The 20,148-nt window shown below is 42.1% G+C and overlaps 3 protein-coding genes across 10 annotated transcripts in view; 2 read left to right on the forward strand and 1 right to left on the reverse strand.

Annotated features, from left to right (window-relative positions):
- The window catches only part of dnm2a (dynamin 2a), a 29,370-nt gene extending 15,898 nt beyond the window's left edge, over nucleotides 1–13,472 (reverse strand). For 6 of the 8 annotated variants that reach the window (XM_069148930.1, XM_069148927.1, XM_069148928.1 and 3 more), the window contains exons 1-10: nucleotides 12,993–13,472; nucleotides 4,605–4,678; nucleotides 4,229–4,378; nucleotides 2,922–3,125; nucleotides 2,500–2,598; nucleotides 2,211–2,371; nucleotides 1,980–2,122; nucleotides 1,563–1,698; nucleotides 1,370–1,437; nucleotides 565–703 (exon numbers count right to left, since the gene is read on the reverse strand). In XM_069148930.1, the coding sequence (XP_069005031.1) occupies nucleotides 565–703; nucleotides 1,370–1,437; nucleotides 1,563–1,698; nucleotides 1,980–2,122; nucleotides 2,211–2,371; nucleotides 2,500–2,598; nucleotides 2,922–3,125; nucleotides 4,229–4,378; nucleotides 4,605–4,678; nucleotides 12,993–13,153 (1,335 nt within the window). In that variant the 5' untranslated portion in view covers nucleotides 13,154–13,472. The remainder of the gene's footprint in view (nucleotides 1–564; nucleotides 704–1,369; nucleotides 1,438–1,562; nucleotides 1,699–1,979; nucleotides 2,123–2,210; nucleotides 2,372–2,499; nucleotides 2,599–2,921; nucleotides 3,126–4,228; nucleotides 4,379–4,604; nucleotides 4,679–12,992) is intronic. The other 2 variants (XM_069148931.1, XM_069148929.1) reach the window with 1 other exon arrangement.
- A 232-nt stretch (nucleotides 13,473–13,704) lies between these two features.
- Nucleotides 13,705–18,894, forward strand: qtrt1 (queuine tRNA-ribosyltransferase 1). The gene is made up of 9 exons (XM_069148937.1): nucleotides 13,705–14,005; nucleotides 14,147–14,215; nucleotides 14,943–15,081; nucleotides 15,197–15,391; nucleotides 15,880–16,018; nucleotides 16,116–16,191; nucleotides 16,304–16,413; nucleotides 16,760–16,844; nucleotides 17,595–18,894. Exons 1-9 carry the CDS (start codon nucleotides 13,721–13,723, stop codon nucleotides 17,745–17,747), a joined length of 1,251 nt encoding a protein of 416 aa, XP_069005038.1. The 5' UTR covers nucleotides 13,705–13,720; the 3' UTR covers nucleotides 17,748–18,894.
- A 360-nt stretch (nucleotides 18,895–19,254) lies between these two features.
- Nucleotides 19,255–20,148, forward strand: part of kcnt2b (potassium sodium-activated channel subfamily T member 2b) — a 38,830-nt gene continuing 37,936 nt past the window's right edge. Inside the window, 1 exon segment of the mRNA XM_069148923.1 lies at nucleotides 19,255–19,964. Coding sequence (XP_069005024.1) covers nucleotides 19,876–19,964 — 89 coding nt within the window. The 5' untranslated portion in view covers nucleotides 19,255–19,875.

Below are 20,148 nucleotides of genomic sequence, written 5' to 3' on the forward strand. Positions count from 1 at the left end.
ACAGGGATAGGCAGAAATTAAAGAAAGAGAAATATCAGACAGACAGGAAGGAAAAAGAGAAGAAGTCTTTGTTCAGTTAGTCTTTTCTAGTTGCTGAAAGACATATCAAGCAGTGGAGAAGGACAAGCCACAGGTTCTTCACATCCTCTTTCTTGATAAGCCTGTTCGTCGTAAACAAGGTCAATACGGCAGAGGCCAATTAACAGCTTACAGAGCACCCTGTCTTTTGCTGGCTAGAAGCACCGAGTAGTGAGACCTGCAGCTTGTCCAGAAGAAACCAGAGATGCTCAGTCCTGAAAACATCTCATATCCACAACACGTCACCCGTCACAACACTCCACAACACGACAGCGCTGCCTGCACACAGAGCTCACGGGGCTGGGCCAGGCCGAGGGCAAACTGCACAGAACTTTTCCTTTTTGAAACTCATCAGTAGAGATGTTTCCAGATGTTACAGGAAGATGTTTGGCTAATGATCTATGTCAGCGTACCCTCTGCCAACACCCACGGCTGCCCCCACTCTGTGTCTGGGCTGGGTCGGGAGATGCTGGACACCTGCAGTACCTTGTTGGTGCACTGCCTGACTGTGTTGATGAGCTCCTGAATGACCAGATCGATACATTTGAGACAGGGCGTTTTCAGCTTAACGATCTGCTTTTTCACGATGACCTCAAACGCCAGGTCTGGAGTGAACAGCCCCGTTCTGAGGATGCACAGAGAGACAGAGGCACAGCGGCAGACAGATGGGACAGTTAACAGACATGAAGTCCAAAAACAACAACCAAAGAAAACATGGATGGACAGATGATGAGACAAACAAACAAAACAGGCGATTGTAAGGTTACTGACAAAAAACTGAAAATGAAACCACTGAAAACCAAGACAGGAAAAGGAAAAGATGAAGCTCTGAAGACAGGAAGTGTAAATATAATTACACATATAACCACAAGTGAAATACGAGAGACATTGAGTTACATTGAGGAATACACAAAGACACACGTAACACAAAACCTCAATAACTGAAGGCTTTGGCAGACAGAAACAGAAAAGGAGTGGGTGGTATTGCAGTGAGGGAGATAAATGGACTGAAAGAACAGTGAGGGGAAGTAAAATAGAAAATATATATTCCACATACAGCAGACAGCACTTTCCGAATTCATCAATTTGAGTGGGTACTTTTAGTCTGTGATGCTGAGGCTTGATTATAAAAATTTGAATTATAGTAGAATAACAGCTTTAATGAAGGGAAAAAAAGCAAAGATGTGGCAGCAGTAATTACTGTCAAAACAGAACAGAGGTGTCTATTCAGCTCTGTGAGTGACTATTATGGAAAACAGGTAGGTTTTTTTCTTGGCTCTACTCCACTTGCCTGACACCATGGACATTCTTGATTGCATGGCTGATTTCCCTCCTTAGGTCCTTCTCATCAAACACAATCTGCAGGTACAGATAAAAAGCAAATAATACAATTCACAAATCTGTGTAATGTGTAAAGTCTCCTGCAACCTAAAGTCTGAGTTCACCAGACAACTCTTTATGGCACATTGTGATGCAGTGCTGACCTTGACAAGTTCGAAGGGGAAGCGTTCATGGAAGAGGCGGTTGATTTTGGCACCACCTGAAAGCTCATTGGTGTCCACCTGGTCCCCAGAGCCCTCAATGCATTTCTCAAAGTCCACACCGAACTGCTGCACCATCCTGATCAAGCACAAGAGACAAGTGGCTAAGTGCTGTTAATTCATACAGATTCTTCTGTTTAGTGATGCTACAGCTTAAAGTCAGGGGTAAATCGATGCATATTTAAGATTCGATAGTCCTACTTTGTCAGCCCTTCACTACACTTTTAAATAGGAATATCTGACATGTTTCAGCTCAGTAAACCTCAACACAACTCTGTTGTGCAAGATAATTAATGTCTAATATCACAACTTGTCGGCACAAAATTGTAAATGTAATTTCAAATAATTATTTGCACTCACTGTAACAAGGCCTTGGTCTTGCGTGTCGGGTCATCCGGACGGAAGTTCTTGTACTCCTCCACCTCCTTCTCCAGAGAGAGGAGCTGACTCTGCAGCTTACTGCGTAGACCTGGCAGGGTATCTCTGATGTGATTGGTCAATTGCTATAGACAGAAAAAGACAATATTATTATTTTAGAGAATCAATGGCATGGTTTGACCCTTAAAAACAAAGAGACAGTTGTTGCCAGACCTGGTTGAGTGTCTTTTGTAGATGTGGTGTGCCCATACGCTCTGCTATGTGTCTGTAGGCCGGGTGAGACAGGAAGAACTTTCTCTCTGCAGCCAGAGCAGCGCGAATGTCCTTCTTTCCATCAATGTCTTTCTGACTGCGGTTCACCACACCGATGTAACCTGGACACACACACACACACAGACACACACACACACACACACACACACACACACACACACGGTCATTCCAGGGGTCGACAACAAAGCCTGTGCCTGTGTCTCTTAGTGGGTGTGTGGATGATACTCACCTCGACGCAGTGGCAGCAGTTTATTTTCAAGGATGTCCTTTGCATCCGTCCCTTCATCCATCAGGTCCAATTTTGTTATAACACCAATGGTACGCAGACCTGCACATAATTAGAAAGTAGAGCTGCATCGGTTTAAACAGATTTGTGACCTCTCACCATGCTACATGTCTAACAGAATAATACAGAGGCAGAGGACTGATGCCCAGAATAATTATATCAGTGCATTTGACCTTTTCATTGCAGAGGCCCGTTTAGGAAGCATCTATGAAGAATTGGCAGAGACGGAAATGCTGAATAACAGCAGTAGCATATTAAATGAGAGAAAATCTGAATATGCCATGCTTAATGTACTCGTACTGACAACAATGTGTTTATAGACGTGCTTCCTGACTGTTGATCGAGTAGAAAAGCTAATTGCTTACCCTGTGGGTCCACTTCCTTGGCGATCTTTAGAGCGTCTGAGTTGGCCAGATCAGTATTGGCAGGGGTGACCGCCAGGATCAAACAGCTCTCCTTGGTGATGAACTGCATCAGCATATCTCTAATTTGGTGCTCGATGTCCACCGGTTGATCTCCTACAGCAACCTTAGTCATCCCCGGAAGGTCGATGAGGGTCAGGTTCAGCACTGAGTTACAAGGACAGAAGTCATAAGGCATGAGAAATGTAAACAAATAGATTTTTCCATCAGTTGCATGAAAGTAAATAATTAGGATTCCGGAGAGAAACATGTTGTAGTTACGAGCTAAACCTGCACATACCCTTTCATATTTGTTCATGAAGGTGGTTCGGTGACCTATTTTTAGTAAAGCAATGTATTTTCATTTGGACTTTTGAATATGTTATTAACTTAAGTTAGTATTCAAATGGAAACCCACGTAGTGATGGATGCGAGACAAATATGCTACTTTTTTAACACTGATGTTGAACTGATATATTTGATTAATTATCAGCATTTACAACGCCAATCACAAAGTCAAGAAAACTCCTTTGTTATTCGTAGTATTACTGAAATGTTCTCTTACATGGGATGAAAAAGATAAATACTGTGTTTTATGACTCCGCGTCATCTTCCTCTCTTTTAATAATAAAAAAAAACATCAACAGACAATTACACAATCGTCCTCAAGTTCACATATTAATGGGTGTTCGCTTCAAGGGGAAGCTTTCATCTTCTGTTGTTGTGAAACTAAGCCTAATGAGCATTTTACTTTCTAAAAACAAAAGCAGTTTGAAAGTTAAATTACTGACAGTGAGTTCCCTGCAACGGCTCCCATACTGAGCTGTTTGTTTGTGACAGACATTCAGTGACGGAGTAAAAAACACATGAAAACATCTGAACAACAAAAATCTATCCCACAAAGCTGTCTGAAAAACTCCTTTTGAAAACAGCAGAGGGTGGATAGTCGTTGTGCACATTTCAAAACAGGACAATATGTCCGTTTGGGTAATGCAGATATTATTTTGTATTATCGCACGATAATAACAAAGAGATATAAATGTGTAATATAATAGGTAATATTAACTGACAATATTAATAGACAGTTACTTTTTCTTTACGTTCCATAACGAGATATGTATGGTTAAAATAACGAAATATGATCAAACAGATATTATGATATGAAATAGATCCAACACAAATATATGCATGAAAGGGATATAAACCCCCAGTATAACCACAGAGGAGAAGGTGTTCATGACCATGTTCTCATGAATACTCGTGTCCATTACCATTTGGGGAGTAGACCCTGAGGTTAATGGGGATGGGAGAGATGCCTTTGTTGGAGCCCGTTATCCTGTCGGTCTCCGCCTCAATTTCCGCTCGCACTTCATCGAAATCCACAAACTTCTTCCCTTTGCAGTGCAGGAATTCAGCATATTCTGCACGCAGGGTTGGAGCGAGAGAAAAAGGACAAAGAGGCGAGAAAGGAACAAAGACAAAGAGAGAACGGGGAAGAGAGGGACAAAAGAATATTACATTAAAGAGATGAAAGTAGCATATAGCAGACGGCGTGCCTAGCTTGAGGCGCCGTCCCTGGGAGGCCATATGCAGGTCAGCGATGAAAGGAGGCGGGGATGTGGCAGTGCACAGGGCTGCCATACTCACCTGCTTTATTGTTGACCAGCTGCAAAATGAGAGGTCTGCGGGTAACAATGCCTGATCCTCGTGGAAGAAAGTCCCTGAGTGAGAGAGACAGAGGAAGAAAAATAAACGCCAGAAATGTAGGAAGTAAAAGCGATGAAAAAGAGAAAAATTCAAATCACGAAAAGGGGTACGCTCAGGACAGAGACGGACAAAATGTCAGACATTTTAATAAATCAAGAAAGAAAGACGGAGGCATACAGGGAGAATGTTCAATTATTCATTACAGTCGATGTCCATTTCCTCACAGCGTGGCCTCTGGTAAATTGATGGGCACAGGAGAATTTCACGCCTCCAACTTGTCTCACAACAAATCAAATGGAACAAAATCCGTTTCTCTCATCGTCGGTGCGATACAGATCAATTCATGCACACCCACTCTGGCTATTAAGTTGAAAATCCACCCGAAAACAGAATTGATTCATGTTATACCTGCAAAATCCTACAATTCAGTTAACTTTCAATTTATGACTCTGAACAAGTCTCCCTTCAAGCTGAACTGAACAGTCTGTAATTATATTGTCATCTCAGAACATATCCTGGAGCTGGTGCATCTCCGAGCACATTATGATAGCACCCGTGGTGATCTGACAGGGATAACGTTTTTGATGCACAGCTGAACGGTCTATATTCAGGAAAACACACTCACAGTACAGCCACCTTTAATTGGCATTTCAAATAAAATGTTCTCTCAGTGTACGCTCCCTGTCCTGACTGCATTGGTGTTTCCAACCTCCCTCCCTCCCTCCCCCCCCCCCTTTTCCCCCCTCCCTCAAAAAAGAGCTTTTCTAAAATGGCCTCTGGAGTGTATAAATCTAAAAACACGGTTTCAGCATGTCTGGGGTAAAGTGAGGTTGTTGTTTTTTTCAAAACGATGACGCAAGCCGGCCCAGTGTGGGTCAGAGGCTGTGTGCCAAACAAGTGCCACAGTTAGGTGAAGAAGACAACCTTTAGCCTTTAACTTTCTATGTGATCATTCATTTTAAATGCCAGTAGAGTCCAATACACAGAAGAGCAACAACGTTGTAATTCTAAAATTGAGGATTTTGCTACTTCCCCAGCTTTTGAGAGAATTATAATCAGCATGTAGAGTTTATTTGCCACAATTAAATTACTATTTCATGCTCATTCAGTTGTCCAACAGAAATATGTAAATGAGAGTAATTACTTGCAATCACAATTACTCCACCATCTAATCTGCAAAGCATCCTGGTGATGCGAGTACAATTTTATGAAATCAAACTAAAACCTTGGAAACAGTTACAGAAATACCTACTTTCGTGATTTTGACAACATGCTGTTGAGCTGAGAACCGAGTAGTGAAGATCAATTTAATTTTCTCCTAAAGAGTCTGAGCGAAACAAGTCCCGCTGGAGTCAGTATTTAACCCTCCTCCTTGTGTGCAAAGGAAACCAACTTTCTAATAATCTTTCATTTCAAAGCTCAAACTTCTTTCTCTGTGCCTCCGAAGATTTTCAGTGGGAGTAGTATTTTGCTGGAAAGTCCAATGATTATTACTGTGGTTCAATTTACACACTGTGGGCACCAAAGTCTTCCTCAGAGGGCCCAAGATGGCAGTTACATCATCAAGTTTACCAACTCCTGCCGCTGCAAAACACACCCAGGACAAGACGGACCCACTTTGACAAGAACGCCCCCACCCCTCCGATGTTTTTTGGTCAAAAATGAAGTGCTTCTAGACATAAAGTCCTTGCTTATTCTTCTCATGGTCTGGACAGATACTTTTGTTCCTGCCTTCATTATAGTCCCCTGCAAGTCTGTGGCAGTAATACAATCTTATTTCTTTGATCTCAGCGACTGTTTTTTCAAATGTCTAATTGAAGAGGTTTTGTTGAGTTTGCTGCTGTACCATTTAAACGTATGTCTGATGCTGCCGACTGTGTCTCATGGAGCTTGTCTTTCTTTCTTTCTTTCTTTTTTTAACCCACTTTTTGGTGTGACAAAAAAAACACTTGTGCTTTTAATTGTTTTGCTTTTTATTTGCCATGTTTGCAACTCGGCTTGAACACCTGCATCGGCAGTATTTCTACCAGTATCGGAGATGAAGCCAGTTCAGGGTTGTTATACTGAACAGAGGTGCAAACTGTCACTCAACACAGTTACTCCCTGTGTCTGCAGCTACAGTCACAGGGGGAAGCCGTGTGTCAGCGATGTTAAGGAGGCAGCTCTCTGTACTCGAACATTTTGTCGAAACAGCTGATAATAGCAATGACAATATATGAAATATTTTGGTTGGTCGGGGTCTCACCTGTCACACTGTTGACAGAATTGCGTGGTTTAAAAAAAAAATTTAAGCTCAATGTACACATAGTCTAAGGAAGAATAAACCCGCTACAAAACATGATCACAGTCAGAGGTGAGGCTGATGGTTTCCGCTAAAGTTTCTGTTTCAGGCAGGCTTGTGTCAATACAAGACATATGATCCATGATAACACCTTGGCCACACAAGTCCTCGGGCCTAAAACTTGACATTGCTTGCTCTATGCATGTTCAGCTACAAGCTTGCAAAATGATAATTGCAAGCGTTAGATGACAACCGCAAATGCTATTTGTGCAACAGTGAATGGTTGAGACACCGTCCTATAGAAAACAATGAGAACTTTCTCACACTTGGCCTCTTAAAGTGACACGGTACCTGAGGAATTTTTTTTAACCACAAGTCCAACGTTGCTTAGTCAGCCTCCAGATGAGGCTCCTCCACCCAGTCTTCTGCACTCCCCTCCCAACTCTGAAAGTCCCTCAGCTGCTCTGCAAACATACTACATCTGGTGGTAATCACCAGGCCCAGTCCCAGAATAATACTAGCAGAGATGAACATGTCACTAGCCCACATTTTCCTTTGTCTCCTTATTGTCAGACCTACAGGCCTGAAGGCACTGAGACGGTGCTCTGACTGCCCGCTGACTTAAGACTGGAAGCAATGTATGAGCCACAGGACACGAGAAAAGAGGGGAGCTGCCATACTACGTACTGCTTGCTATTCCCAGATTGTAGTCCTGTGGTCAAACAGGGGGAATGTTCTGGATGTTCCCCACATCAGCAAAAAAAAACCACAGGTCTGTGGTTCAGCACACGTGCTGTGTCATTCACATAATGTAGAGCATACAGGCATTTGTCAACATGGCAGACAGTATAGAAAGCTCTGGATGAGGTTTAGGAGGGAGGGAATTAGAGAGAAAACAAACAAACCCACTTTAAGCTGTGGGAAAGGATCTGACACTGTGAATGGTGGCTCTGAGATCACAGCAAGAACGATGTCCTCAAAAAAACTGCGAAAGTATTAATATTAAAGGCCACTCTCCAGTGACAGGTCACTCTCACTGACTCAACAAGTGGCAACTGGTGAAAGATCCACAGCAATAAAATAAAGCACCAATAATGTTTAGTGGGAAATACACACAGAAATTGTTTGATCAAAATGCTTTTTTGGAGAAGACATAAAGCAAGTAGAGAATGGAAACAGTCGGTCTTCATAGACAGAGTTGGATAAACAGCAGTGGCATATTGAAAAGAGGCAATAGGCCAGGATTTCATTATTGATGCGCTGTAAATGATAGACGAGGCTGAGCAGATTGTGTATCATTTCATGCATTATGGATGGCCGAGCAAAGAGCATCAGTCTCCATCGAACACAAGAGAAAGCAAAATCAAGGGAGAGTAGGGCAGGGAGAGAACGAGAGAGCCAACTCCCCTCCCTTCCCCTCCACTCCCTTCTCCTCCCCTCCCCCCTTCCCCGCCCCTACAGCCTCTGCCTCTTACAAACAGGCAGAGCAACTGTGAGGAGCCATAGCCCACAGCTGATCCTCCTTTTCCTCCAGTGTATTGAGTTCTGACAGGGCTCGCTTTCAAATATGGAAACCAGTGTGTGAAATTCTGAGGTCATGGTAGACTCTCAAGGGACGGCGCAGTACACAACAAACGTGTTGGTGATTTGGTGGGACTTATTCCGCAGGTCTCTGGAGTGGCAGAGAACATGCAATTATGGCTATCCGCATTCCCGCACCAGTCTGTCACTGTGGGTACGACGAGGCATCGCTAGGCAGCAAAGCCCTCTTCCAGCGCGACCAAAATCCGACCGCGGCGGGGAAAATCCCTTCAATCTTCGCCGCTCGTCCGTCTTCTTCATCACAGTGATGTCCACCGTGCTACACACAAGCATCCAGGCTGGTGCGCATTTCTGTTCACAATCCTTACACACGTACACAGAGGAAGTCTGCTGCTGCAAACAGAGATGGTAGCACGCACACTCATCAAATAGGTTTTATGCAAACACTGGCATTTTGGTAAATGTGCATGAAATTAGAGCAAAGCAGCCGCATCTAATTCTTTATCAAAGACCGCCTCAAACAAATGAAAAGCGTTTCAACACTTTCAAAACTGCTAGTTCCTCTGTTGGCTATTTGTCACACATCTGATAACAGCCTCCGCCCAGGCCGGCTTGCAGTGCAAGATATAACGTCTTAACTCCCAGCTGGGACATTAAAATTACAACACAGGCACACAGCCCAAAAAAATTCTGACACGGATGTGATTATAGTCTTTTAACGGTTTGTGAATTATGATCTAATAATGCGCGCATTTATCAATAGATAAGCCTGTAAAATTACAATGGAAAAGTTAAGCTAAATTATCATTTTTATCTTAATCTTTTTCAGTTATTTCTCAGCAGCTGTTGACTTGTCATTTAAATATCATGTTTTACATAACTAATAAAATTCATGATGGTTCTTGTTTGAGTCTCGTCAGTAAGCCACGTCACAGTGAAGCAGTGTGCACAACGACCATGCCGTGGCAGAGATACACCTGGATAGAACATAACCATTATTATTGTTATTAGTTGGACCTGCATCCACCATAAGAAAAGTCTGTCAGGTATCAAATGCTCGGGCTAAATGCTTGTACAGGAGAGCTTAGTGTATGTTCACTGCGTCCGGTCATTTATTTTATTGTCTTGGTTCAAACCCAAACAAGGAGATAACTCTGCCAACAGACTAAAACGTCGACAAATATTTGTGTATCATGATGCTGAGCCAGTGGGATTGAATTCCTGCCCGGCAAAGTATGCGGACCAGGCAGCCCTGCTTAGCATTTCTTCATCAAAGCCAGGGAATGTAAATAAGAAACTGAGCGATATCGAAAGCGCATGTTAAGACGTCAGAACATTTGCCACGTAAAGAGAGAGAAGTAGCGAAGTGAGGTCACTTGGCAGCCATATCAGATCATGACATCAGCATGAAGTTCAGGCAGGAGAGAGAAAAGGCGGGGCACTTGCGCTCTGTGTCTGAACCTTACTGTCTGTCGTCTCGATGTTTCTCTTCCCTTTATTGCGTGACTTGGTTTCTAGTGGGTTTTTTTTAGGCCGCGGAAAGTAAAAGAGGGAATATTTTCAACCCCGGGGACGGAGGGATGGAGCCAACCTTTCACACACAACATGCACCTCAACAAAAGAAAAAGATCTCAGCCACCGGGGAAATTAGAGAGCAACCATTAATGAAAGAAGCAGCAGCCCATAGTCAAAGTCTGTTGTCACCACAGACCGTCTGCAAATGAACTGCCCTACAACACTCCTAGTTTTGCATGACAGATGACTGGAGAGCATGGTAAAGGTGAAGGGTTTCCATATTGGCCACTTCTGAACTCAAACAAGCCCTCAGATCAACAATGAGTCATGAGCACGCCTGTTGCTATGGCGATGTGCGGCACCTCCCGAGCGCTTCTAGATTAAAGCGAAACTCGACCCTCGACCCTCTACTGTTCCACCTCGTCGGGCCTTCAAATCACCTGCACAGAAGCAACAGAGCAGCTCTTAAGTGTGCTGCTCACACACACTTCATAACAGGATGACCATCCTCAACGGTCAATGCCAAAGCAATGCTAGATTAACTTTTCCGCAAATGGATGTACGTTAGTCCTAACGGCGGGCAGAAACAGAAAGGCCAGCGCAGGCGAGTCACGATGAAATGTCTTATGTTAATTGCAGCCGATGTGTGTCAAGTGCGCTCTCAGTGCAAAGTCCCGCTCATCTGAATTAATGTGCACTGAATGGTAGTGTAATCTGTGTGTGTGCGCGCGCGCGCGCGCGTTTTCTCTTAAAGGCAGTTACGACATGATCTCGCCAGTGTGTTTATAACCAAAAGATTGTGTGCATGTCATCTTAATAGCCAATCTGCTTCCTTTACTCGGCCGGCCGGCGTGCGTGCGTGTCTGTGTGTTGAAAGATTGTTGTGTGGTTTGGGTTAATCACGGAGAGCCTCTCAATGGGGTGGAAACCTGCTAAACAAGCTGCTTTAGAGCGAGCTTGTTTTGTTTCTTTATCTGCAGGGTGATCTCACTCACGGCTGATGAGGGAGCGGGCAACAGGATCGCCCTGTTGAGGATGACAGACCCAGCCCAGGAGCACTGTAGTTTAAACCTTCACACTTCAAAGATTGAAGAGTCGTCAGGCCTATTTCCTTTTATTTCTAAACTTCAGTCAAAAACGGAAACAAAAGAGGAAGATAGTAAGGGAAGTTGTGTTTGCTGCAGATGAGAACTTAAAAAAATATCAGCAATTTGATGAGAGACACTCTGCTTTGAGGGCCAAAGCAACGCGTTACATAAAAACGCACTCAGGACAAATTCAGCTGCACAGATACACATCCTCAAGGAAAGGTGGTGGCTCTCTTTACCCAACAGGCTTTCCCACTTACATATTTGTACTTTCACATCTGAAATAAACACACACGCCAAGCAAACAAGAACCTCTTATGTGATCTGATAAAACTCCATTCAACAGCTGTAACAATTACTTGTAAATGTAAATCCTGCAGGCCCTTCCGGATGTGGCCTGAACTTATAAATAAAACAAAAGGAAACTAATTCTCATTCAAAATTAAGGCCAAATAGGACTACAAAATATTATCTACACGGTGTTTTACCGAGAATAAATTTGAAACAAAAACTGAACTGACACAATTTGCACATTGATGTCACAGACCAAAGACCTTCATCTTCTGAATCCTAAGTTAAAGCAAACCTATCAAGAAAGATCTTTAGTTGCACAGTTGACAACAGGAAACCTTCCTCTGGCTCCTGAAGTTGGAAGATTAGAAAAGATCCAGAAGGATAATTGGCTGTGTAAAATATGTGATTCAGGAAAAGTTAAGAATGAATCACATTTTCATTTGTTTGGTCCTCATTATGAAAAGTTATGTTGAAAGAAATGTATATTCTAAATCCAGAAATGTTCTGGTGGTGTGATGATGACAGAAGGGAACCGTTGTTTAGCTTCCACTGATGCTTGCAAAACATCAGCAGGGTCTATTTGTTTAAAATCACAAGTTTTTGTTGTCAGTCTGGCTCTAATTTTGGCTTTTTGTTTGAAATCGTTTTGAATAATGGTGTCTTGTAAGCCTTATTGGGCTGTGCATATTGTTTAGGTATGACACAATAATAAAACAAATCAGTCTGCATTCATCATGTTCAAAGTGTTGGTTTGTAAAGAGAGATTGATTGACAAAAGATATTTCCTGGCAGTTGTGGTTTACTTTTAACGTTTTACTGGTTGCGTATATGTACTTAAATCTATCTGACCTTTGACACCCGGCTCTCTCAGATCATTGAAACAGCAGCTTTTACTGGTTCCTCAATCCAGATCGGTACTCAGGCTTTCTCAGTGGCAGCTCCTCACTAACAGTATTCAAATCTCTATTATATCCATATTTATGTTCTCCGGCATTTCCAGATTAGGCCCAACTTAATTTTGATTCGATTTCTTTTTTTTCTTTTTACATTTTGTAGCGCTCAGGCATTTTTCACGTGTATTGTTCTGGCTTTAAAGTTGTCTTTTTTAGTCATTGTTTTGTTACTGAATTTGTGGTAATAGCTTTGATGTTGTTTTTGATGTTTTATATTAAAAAAAAAAAAAAAAAAAAGGCATCAACAGTGTGCAAATGTTTAGAGAAACAACTCGGGGCCCACTAAAGTGTAAAAAAAAAAAACTGAGGAAGCCTCTACAGAAGTATTTTTTTTTCTCCCCCATTTATAATGAGTTCTTATGTTGACCTACAGATTTGCCACGTAAAGAGCACATCTTAAGTAGTTTAATCTCCAGATACTACGACAAGTGTGTAACTTTATACTTAACGTCGGTCACTAACTGCCAAAAGTGACCAACGTTTAGCTTTGATGCTATTGTGGCAAAAAAAAATGGTATTTCAAAACGTAAACACACCAGTTGGGCGATCAAAAACACAAGTTTCCTAATGTAAGAACGTGTTAAAATAAAATAAAATAAAAACCCCGGTGTAAACTACCGAGATAATTGAAACTCAATTAAGCGGTTTCACGTACCTGCCGACAAAATTTTCCAGGACCGAGCTTTTCCCGGCGCTCTGCCCGCCGACCACAGCGATCTGAGGAAGGTCTAAATTACAGCTCTGGCCGATGGAGCTGAACGCGTCTTGAAGCTTGTTGATCAGGGGAATCAGGTCTTCCATGCCCCGGTTCCCCATGGCTTCGTTAGCTCGGAGAGCCTCTACCCCCCCACCTCTCCCTTCAATACAACACAGACCAGAGGCTAACGCTGGCCGCGCTAACGAGCTAGGTAGCTTAGCAGCGAGGTGCTCTCGGGTTACTCTTGAAAGTGTTGAGTTCCGCCGCTTCGCGCCGCTTAAAGGCTTTTTATTTCCCCTTTTTTCAAAATGCGCGAGCGGGTTACGCGTAATGCAATTCACACGAATATCATTTCGTGTTCTTTTAAGCGCATTAACTTTAAAAAAAAAAATGCTCAGTGAGTCGAAACGGACGGAAAACTCGCAAAAACAAAACTTCCTCTACGCGAACGCCTTCCGGTCAGTGGAAGCGACATCCGATCGAAACCGGTGAGTTTAGACCCGCCTCCTCTCCCCGAAGCAGATCGTCTATTGGCTAATTCTAACGTTTCTCCGCCAAGACGTGAGTTCATTGGATATGCAAAAAAAAAAAAAGGCGTGTAACGCAAGTGAATCAGAAAACCTGATTTCCAATTGGGCGACACGGTTGTCATTCGTAGGCCGTACATGTCACGTTGTCGGTGAAAGATGGCTTCCGCCGTAGACTGTGGCGCGGGTACAAATATTTTAGTAAACATGCCCCTGAAGAAAGCTCTGTCCGTTGCTTCTCCTCTCACTCTGCGAGTTATTGCTGAATGCCCAGTAACCAAAGCCAGAGCTTGTGATCTGGTGCTCCCGCACAGTACCGTCAGCACCCCGGTGTTCATGCCCGTCGGTACCCAGGGCACTCTGAAGGGGATCACTGTGGATCAGCTGGAGGGTCTTGGTTGTCAGATTTGCCTGGGGAACACATACCACCTTGGGATGAGACCGGTAGGCAACATCAGTTCCGGTTTTCTTTTAAGTCATTGGGCTTTAAACCGTGCCTGCACAAATTCACAACAACTTTCAGTGTTTGTTTGTTTTTTTTCTTTTGTTGGATGTGTTTTTACAATTCATGTCTGATGCATGCAGGGGCCTGATTTGATCGAGAAAGCCAATGGTTTACATGGATTCATGAACTGGAAGAGGAATCTTTTAACTGTGAGTGTGGCTTTGCTTTCCTGAATTAAACGTTCATGACAAATTGGAGCTGAGTTAATTAGTTCTTACCTCTGCCAGCATTAAAACCTCAGTTGCATTTTTTGTGTCTCTGTGCAGAACTTCTCTCGCTGTCTGCTGTCATCTATATTATCAGCCTGCACTCATGTACCTGTATACATCTATATTTTGTGGTTTCACTTTTATTATGTCAGATGGATATATGTAGTTTATAGACTGTAAAAAAAAAATATTATACCTCTGCTTCTGCTTTGCATATTTTAGTTGGTATCTAACTAAGTAGCACAATGTTATTCTCTTTGGTCCACATTTATGTTAACATCTCTCATTTTAATGTTCTGCATGTCTTGCATAATGAAACTCTGTCTTCCATGTTTTTAATAGTAGTGTACAATGAAATCCTAAATCTTCTATTTCTTATTGTTTTTCACGCTTATAAATTACCTCAATAACTTTGTAATTTGAATTTTGTATTCTTTTTTTTTTTAGGTTGACTTGGTAACACCTGTCTAGGGACTACCGATAAAAAATAGCCTCGAGGCTAACTCTGGCACATTTATAGCAATGTTCCATGAATGATCACTGTTCCTGTCAAATAAACAAAGCTATAGACAAATAAATAAAGGAGTTATGTGCAGAGAGAGATGCACAGAAGTACAAGAGGCAGTAAATAAGCTTTATGTTGAAATCTTTCTTTTCCTATTTACAGGACAGTGGAGGGTTTCAGATGGTGTCTCTTGTTGAGCTCTCAGAGGTCACAGAGGAAGGGGTCAAGTTCAAGTCCCCCTACGATGGCAAAGAGATCCTATTAAGTCCTGAGAAGTCCATCAGCATACAGAACAGTCTGGGTCAGCAAGGAGTAAAATAATTTGAATTAACGTCAATTAAAAAAATAAAAAACGTTGGTCTTTCCCTTAATTTCCCAGAGGCTGACTAAGAGCATGTCCATGTTTCTTCCTCCAGGGTCAGACATTATGATGCAGCTGGATGACGTGGTCAGCAGTACTGTGACGGGACCCCGGGTGGAGGAGGCCATGCACAGATCCATTCGCTGGCTGGACCGTTGCATAGCAGCCAATAAAAATCCAGACAAGCAGAACCTCTTTGCCATCATCCAGGGAGGACTGAATGCAGAGCTGCGCAAGGCCTGTCTAGATGGTAAAAAAAAACAAAAAAAACATCCTGCTCTGTGGTAATACTTTTTTTCCAGTTGCGATCACCTTGCTTCTATCTGCATAGACTGCTTTTGACAAACATACTGAACAAGTGGTTCATATTTGGACCCTAAGAATAAAGACTTTGAAAATCCAATAATTTTGAAAATGGCCACATTAACTTGAACACTTATGTGTGTGCCTAATTAAGTTTTTTTTTTTTTTTTTTTTTTTTTTAATCCCAGTCCAATGATTAAGTATATGTGAATCAAACAGGTGGCAGGGATGTTGGTCAAAGTGTACAATATATTTTCTGTTAGGTTTAAAAGGCATTAATGTTGAGCAAAGATACTGTGTGCAAACTGCGGGTTTGGCAAATTCAACAGAAAATTCTTACCCACACTGTGACATTTGGTCTAGTTGTAAATAGTGATCCAGATCTAAACAGTAACATATTGTAAGAGGTCAGACTTTCACTTCTACTTCCTGTAGAAATGACTCAACGAGATGTTCCTGGTTTTGCCATCGGCGGCTTGAGTGGAGGAGAGGAGAAGAATGACTTCTGGCGGATGGTCTCGCTGAGCACTGACCACCTGCCTCGAGAAAAGCCTCGCTACCTCATGGGTGTGGGGTACGTATGCCTGTATGCACTAAAAATGATCCATGACAACGGTGGTGTTTTTGCTGTTCACTGACACTTAAATTTGTGTGGTCCTCACATGCTGCAGGTATGCTGTGGATTTGGTGGTGTGTGTCGCTCTCGGATGTGATATGTTTGACTGCGTCTTCCCAACCCGCACTGCAGTAAGCTCTTGCATGCTGAGAAATCTCTTTTGAATTATCATTGAGAATTTTTAATCTGTATCAGGAGCAGAGTTCAGCTACGTTTCTGACAGTCATCGCTCTTTTGTCTCAGAGGTTTGGCTCCGCTTTGGTGCCTTGGGGATCTCTTCAGGTGAAACATAAACAGTACGCAAAGGATGTTCAGCCCATCGACCCAGACTGCAAGTGTCCCACCTGCAAGAGGTGAATCAAGAGCAAATAGCAGTCCATTGTGGCACCGGATTCTCTTCATCAGGACAGAAATGGAAGCTTATGGAGTGCTTAGACTATTTGGAACAGACTACTTCAATCAATGATTTTTGACAACTTTTGTTTTTAATTTGTGATTTATTTTCAGGGGATGAAAGCTCAACAATAAAATACCCACATAAACTTGCATCTACTTTAGATATTTGCTTTGATCTCACTTGGCTTTAAACAAAACAAAATCAGAGTGTGTTGTAAAAGGAGGACACTCACAATGTGTGAATAGGCATATTTTTTCAGCGCTGCACTTTGGTGTAAATAATATGCCTGTTTTCTATTTCAGACATAGCCGGGCCTACCTGCACGCTCTGTTTAAGAGTGACACTGCAGCCATGCATCACATCACCATTCACAACATTGCCTACCAGGTCAGTATTAGAAAAATCGTATATGTAAATGATTTGACTTAACTTGGTTGAAAAATGACTTAAGTATGTTACAGTTTTGTTTTTTGTTTTTTTTAAAGCAATTTCCTCATGTGCCTCAAAGAACACTTTCTGTATTCATCAGTTCATTAGTTTCATGCATCTCCCATCTCGACTGAGCGATAGTAACACAGTGTGTTCCATAATGTGTTTCAAAGTGTAATGGCCCTGACAGAAAAATGCTCTAATTTAAAAAAGGATGTGACATTTTGCCTCAGTTATGGTTATTAAATTTTTCAGTAATCGCAGTGACCCAGTGACAAAATTGCTTTGTGACATTATCAAATGAATGAAAGGCCTTGTCTTGTGACAGATGAATCCCAAAATATCCTAATCATGTTAGGAGACCATGACAGACGCTGTTAGTTTTGGTCCATATTTACATTTAAGCCACAAGCAAGACGGCTCAAGTATGTCCATGATGGTCAGTGTGTTGTTTACATCACTCCCCCACTTTGATCTGGTGTTTATTGTCTCATCAAGTCTTTAATAGATTGCTTTAGAACATAACATCTTACCTTATGCCACCCTGGTAAAAGGGTTGCATAAAAAAAAAAAAAAAAAGGGTGCTCGGAGGAAGTTGACCTGCAGCTGACACTCTGAGGCTGCACAGGAGAAGATGATCTGCCACTGGAGATCAATAGCAATCACATAATTTTTGTTCCTCAATTCATCCAACATTTCTCTTTGCAGCTCACCCTGATGCGCTCTGTGAGACAGAGCATTATGGAAGGCAAATTCCCGGAGTTTATACGGACGTTCATGAAGCGATTGTTTCCGTCTCGTGACCAGTATCCCAGCTGGGCAGTGGACGCTTTAGCTTCCGTCAACGTTACGTTGGACTAGGAGCTGGAGGGCAACGGTTTTACTCCAAACAGGGGCCGAAAGATTTTATGTCTTTTTAAATTTCTTTTATTATGGATGCCTTTTTTCTACTCTTTGCTTATGATTTATGTGCATTGCTAGTTTTGTTGGTGGTGAGGAGAATGGCTTTTGATGTGAAGTAATAACGCCTGATCGTCCTCAGCCACAACCTCTGCAAATTGTCCTCAGACTCCACATCATCATAATGTGAGACTGAACGGGGTTTAAAGGAGGTTTGAAACACATGAACTATTTCCTCTGATATGCTCAGACACTTATTGTTGTTACCATGGCTACGCAGCTAGGCCCACCCACTTGAAATGAAATGTTTTGCCCTCCTGTCAACCTCTTTTAATTTTGTGACTACGTGTATTACAGATATATTCTTGTTGCCAAAGCTGGTGGTAGTTGCATCATTATGACCACCAGAGGGCAAAATAGATAAAACCACAGCAAAAACTGACAGTAAAACTCAATGTTGTGTAAATTTCCTTATTCATTACAACCAGTTAAGCTGTCTCACAGTAAAAATAACAAATCATTTCAATGAGGCTTTTGAGCAGAGATGGAAATCAAAATTATTCACAATCCAAACTGCATCTTTCTAAATAGTATTAAATCCATCATAGATCTATTTTTTTTTTTTTTTTTTTTTTTTTTTTCATCAGTTCAACAGTCATTCATCTTTTTTGATCCCTTGGGTATTGTTTTGGACTTAGAGGTGCTGGTTTATCAGGTCTGGGATTCTGGGTGATTAATATTAATCAATTGGAAGTTAATTTGAATAACACCTGTTGTCTGTGGCTTTGAGTCAACAGTCCTCTTGAGCAGCACATTAACATTTCATTACCCTTTCTCTTTTGACCAGAGGCTCTGAAATATTAAACCTGTGACATGTACTGAGTCAAACTAATGTATAGCAAAGAAGTGGGCTTGTTGCATTATGACAGGAGTTTACAAGTGCTTATACCCTTCATGACAAGTGTAAATTAGTTACAATAACTGCCAAGGAAAATATTCAATGACAGGGAGGTGGTTGCTGACATAATACAGAATGCATACAGTAACGTTTTGTAATTTGTAATTTATAGTATTTCTTTTAAATATATGGGAGGATTATGGTTCTTTTTTCGTTAAAAGGGTTGTTTTATTTTGCATATCTTTTACTTCAGCTGGGTTGACTAATGCTATTTAGCATATGGGCGCTTGGTGAGAGAGCAACAGCAATCAGAGCCGTGCCGAATCGTGTTAAGTGTCAGAAAATGAAAATGCACATTCAAAGCGTTGCAGCACTACATAAATTGGATGCGTCTTCATGATGCTTACATTTCAGCAAGGTAGTTTACGAAGAAAAAATGTGTCTCCTTAAACTGACTCTTAAAGAACTACAATATTTAAGAAAAGCACAGCGTAAATATGGAAAATTAGCTCACCATGCAGAAATATTAAGCGTCGTTACAGACTCACGACTGAGAACCACGCAGGTCTCCACAGTGGAGGATCACGTGTGTGTGTGACAGTTTTGTCATTCAGGATTGCATAGAACAGTCAGTTAGGCTCATAATGAAGCGCAGATTTGGATCGAGAACGCTTTTTGCTCATTTATTATTTTAAGTATTGTTTTTGTTATTGTTGTTTTTTGTTTTTCCTTAAAGTGTATTACACTCCTTAAAGTCTTCGCACCGGCAGACTGTTCTCCAAAGGTTCGTTACACATTTGCATTCGGTGAGTCCATATGGAGCTCAGGCAGGGAGGATGCTGGTATTAAGAGAGACAACCAGTTGGTCTCTAGCTGCCACAGTAGAAGTGGAGCCTCCCCTAAGCACCGACGGATGAACATCATCAACCTGTTGCCTCGGCGTATCGAAAAGTAGAGCTGCATTTTTGACGGGTGTCAAAATACAAAAAAAGAAAGAAGTTCATTTTCCTATTTAGGAGGGAGGTCGACGACGGTGCGATGAGGTGTATCAATGTATTCGTTGTTAGTTTACGTTTTGAATAGCAGAGGGAAGAGGAACGGAGTTGGTTTTGGAGCGGACTACGTCCTCGGTGTGGAGGTGCAGTTTGCGGTGGTATTTGTCTCTGTCTCTGGGTTTTGAGGAGGAGGACCATGGTCGAACTGGAGAAGGAGGTGCTCCCGCTGCCCCCTCGGTACCGGTTCCGAGACCTGTTGCTCGGGGACTGGCAGGCCGATGACAGGTAAGAATGCACCTACTTGTAGCGTTTACGCACGGCGCACTGAATCCGTTGCGCATCAGTGCGTCGTGAGAGCATCATACCACTCTTTCTAAAAAGTCCCACTTTTTGTTTTGCCTTTACATTTGCTGTCTTTGATCTAAACGACTCGGGTGTGTGACTGTATTGTGAGTATTTTACTGTTAGC

This window comes from Embiotoca jacksoni, unplaced genomic scaffold (genome assembly GCF_022577435.1).
Source record: "Embiotoca jacksoni isolate LCO1_2020_lvr unplaced genomic scaffold, fEmbJac1.0.p SCAF_15, whole genome shotgun sequence".
In the NCBI taxonomy this organism is placed as follows: domain Eukaryota; kingdom Metazoa; phylum Chordata; class Actinopteri; family Embiotocidae; genus Embiotoca; species Embiotoca jacksoni.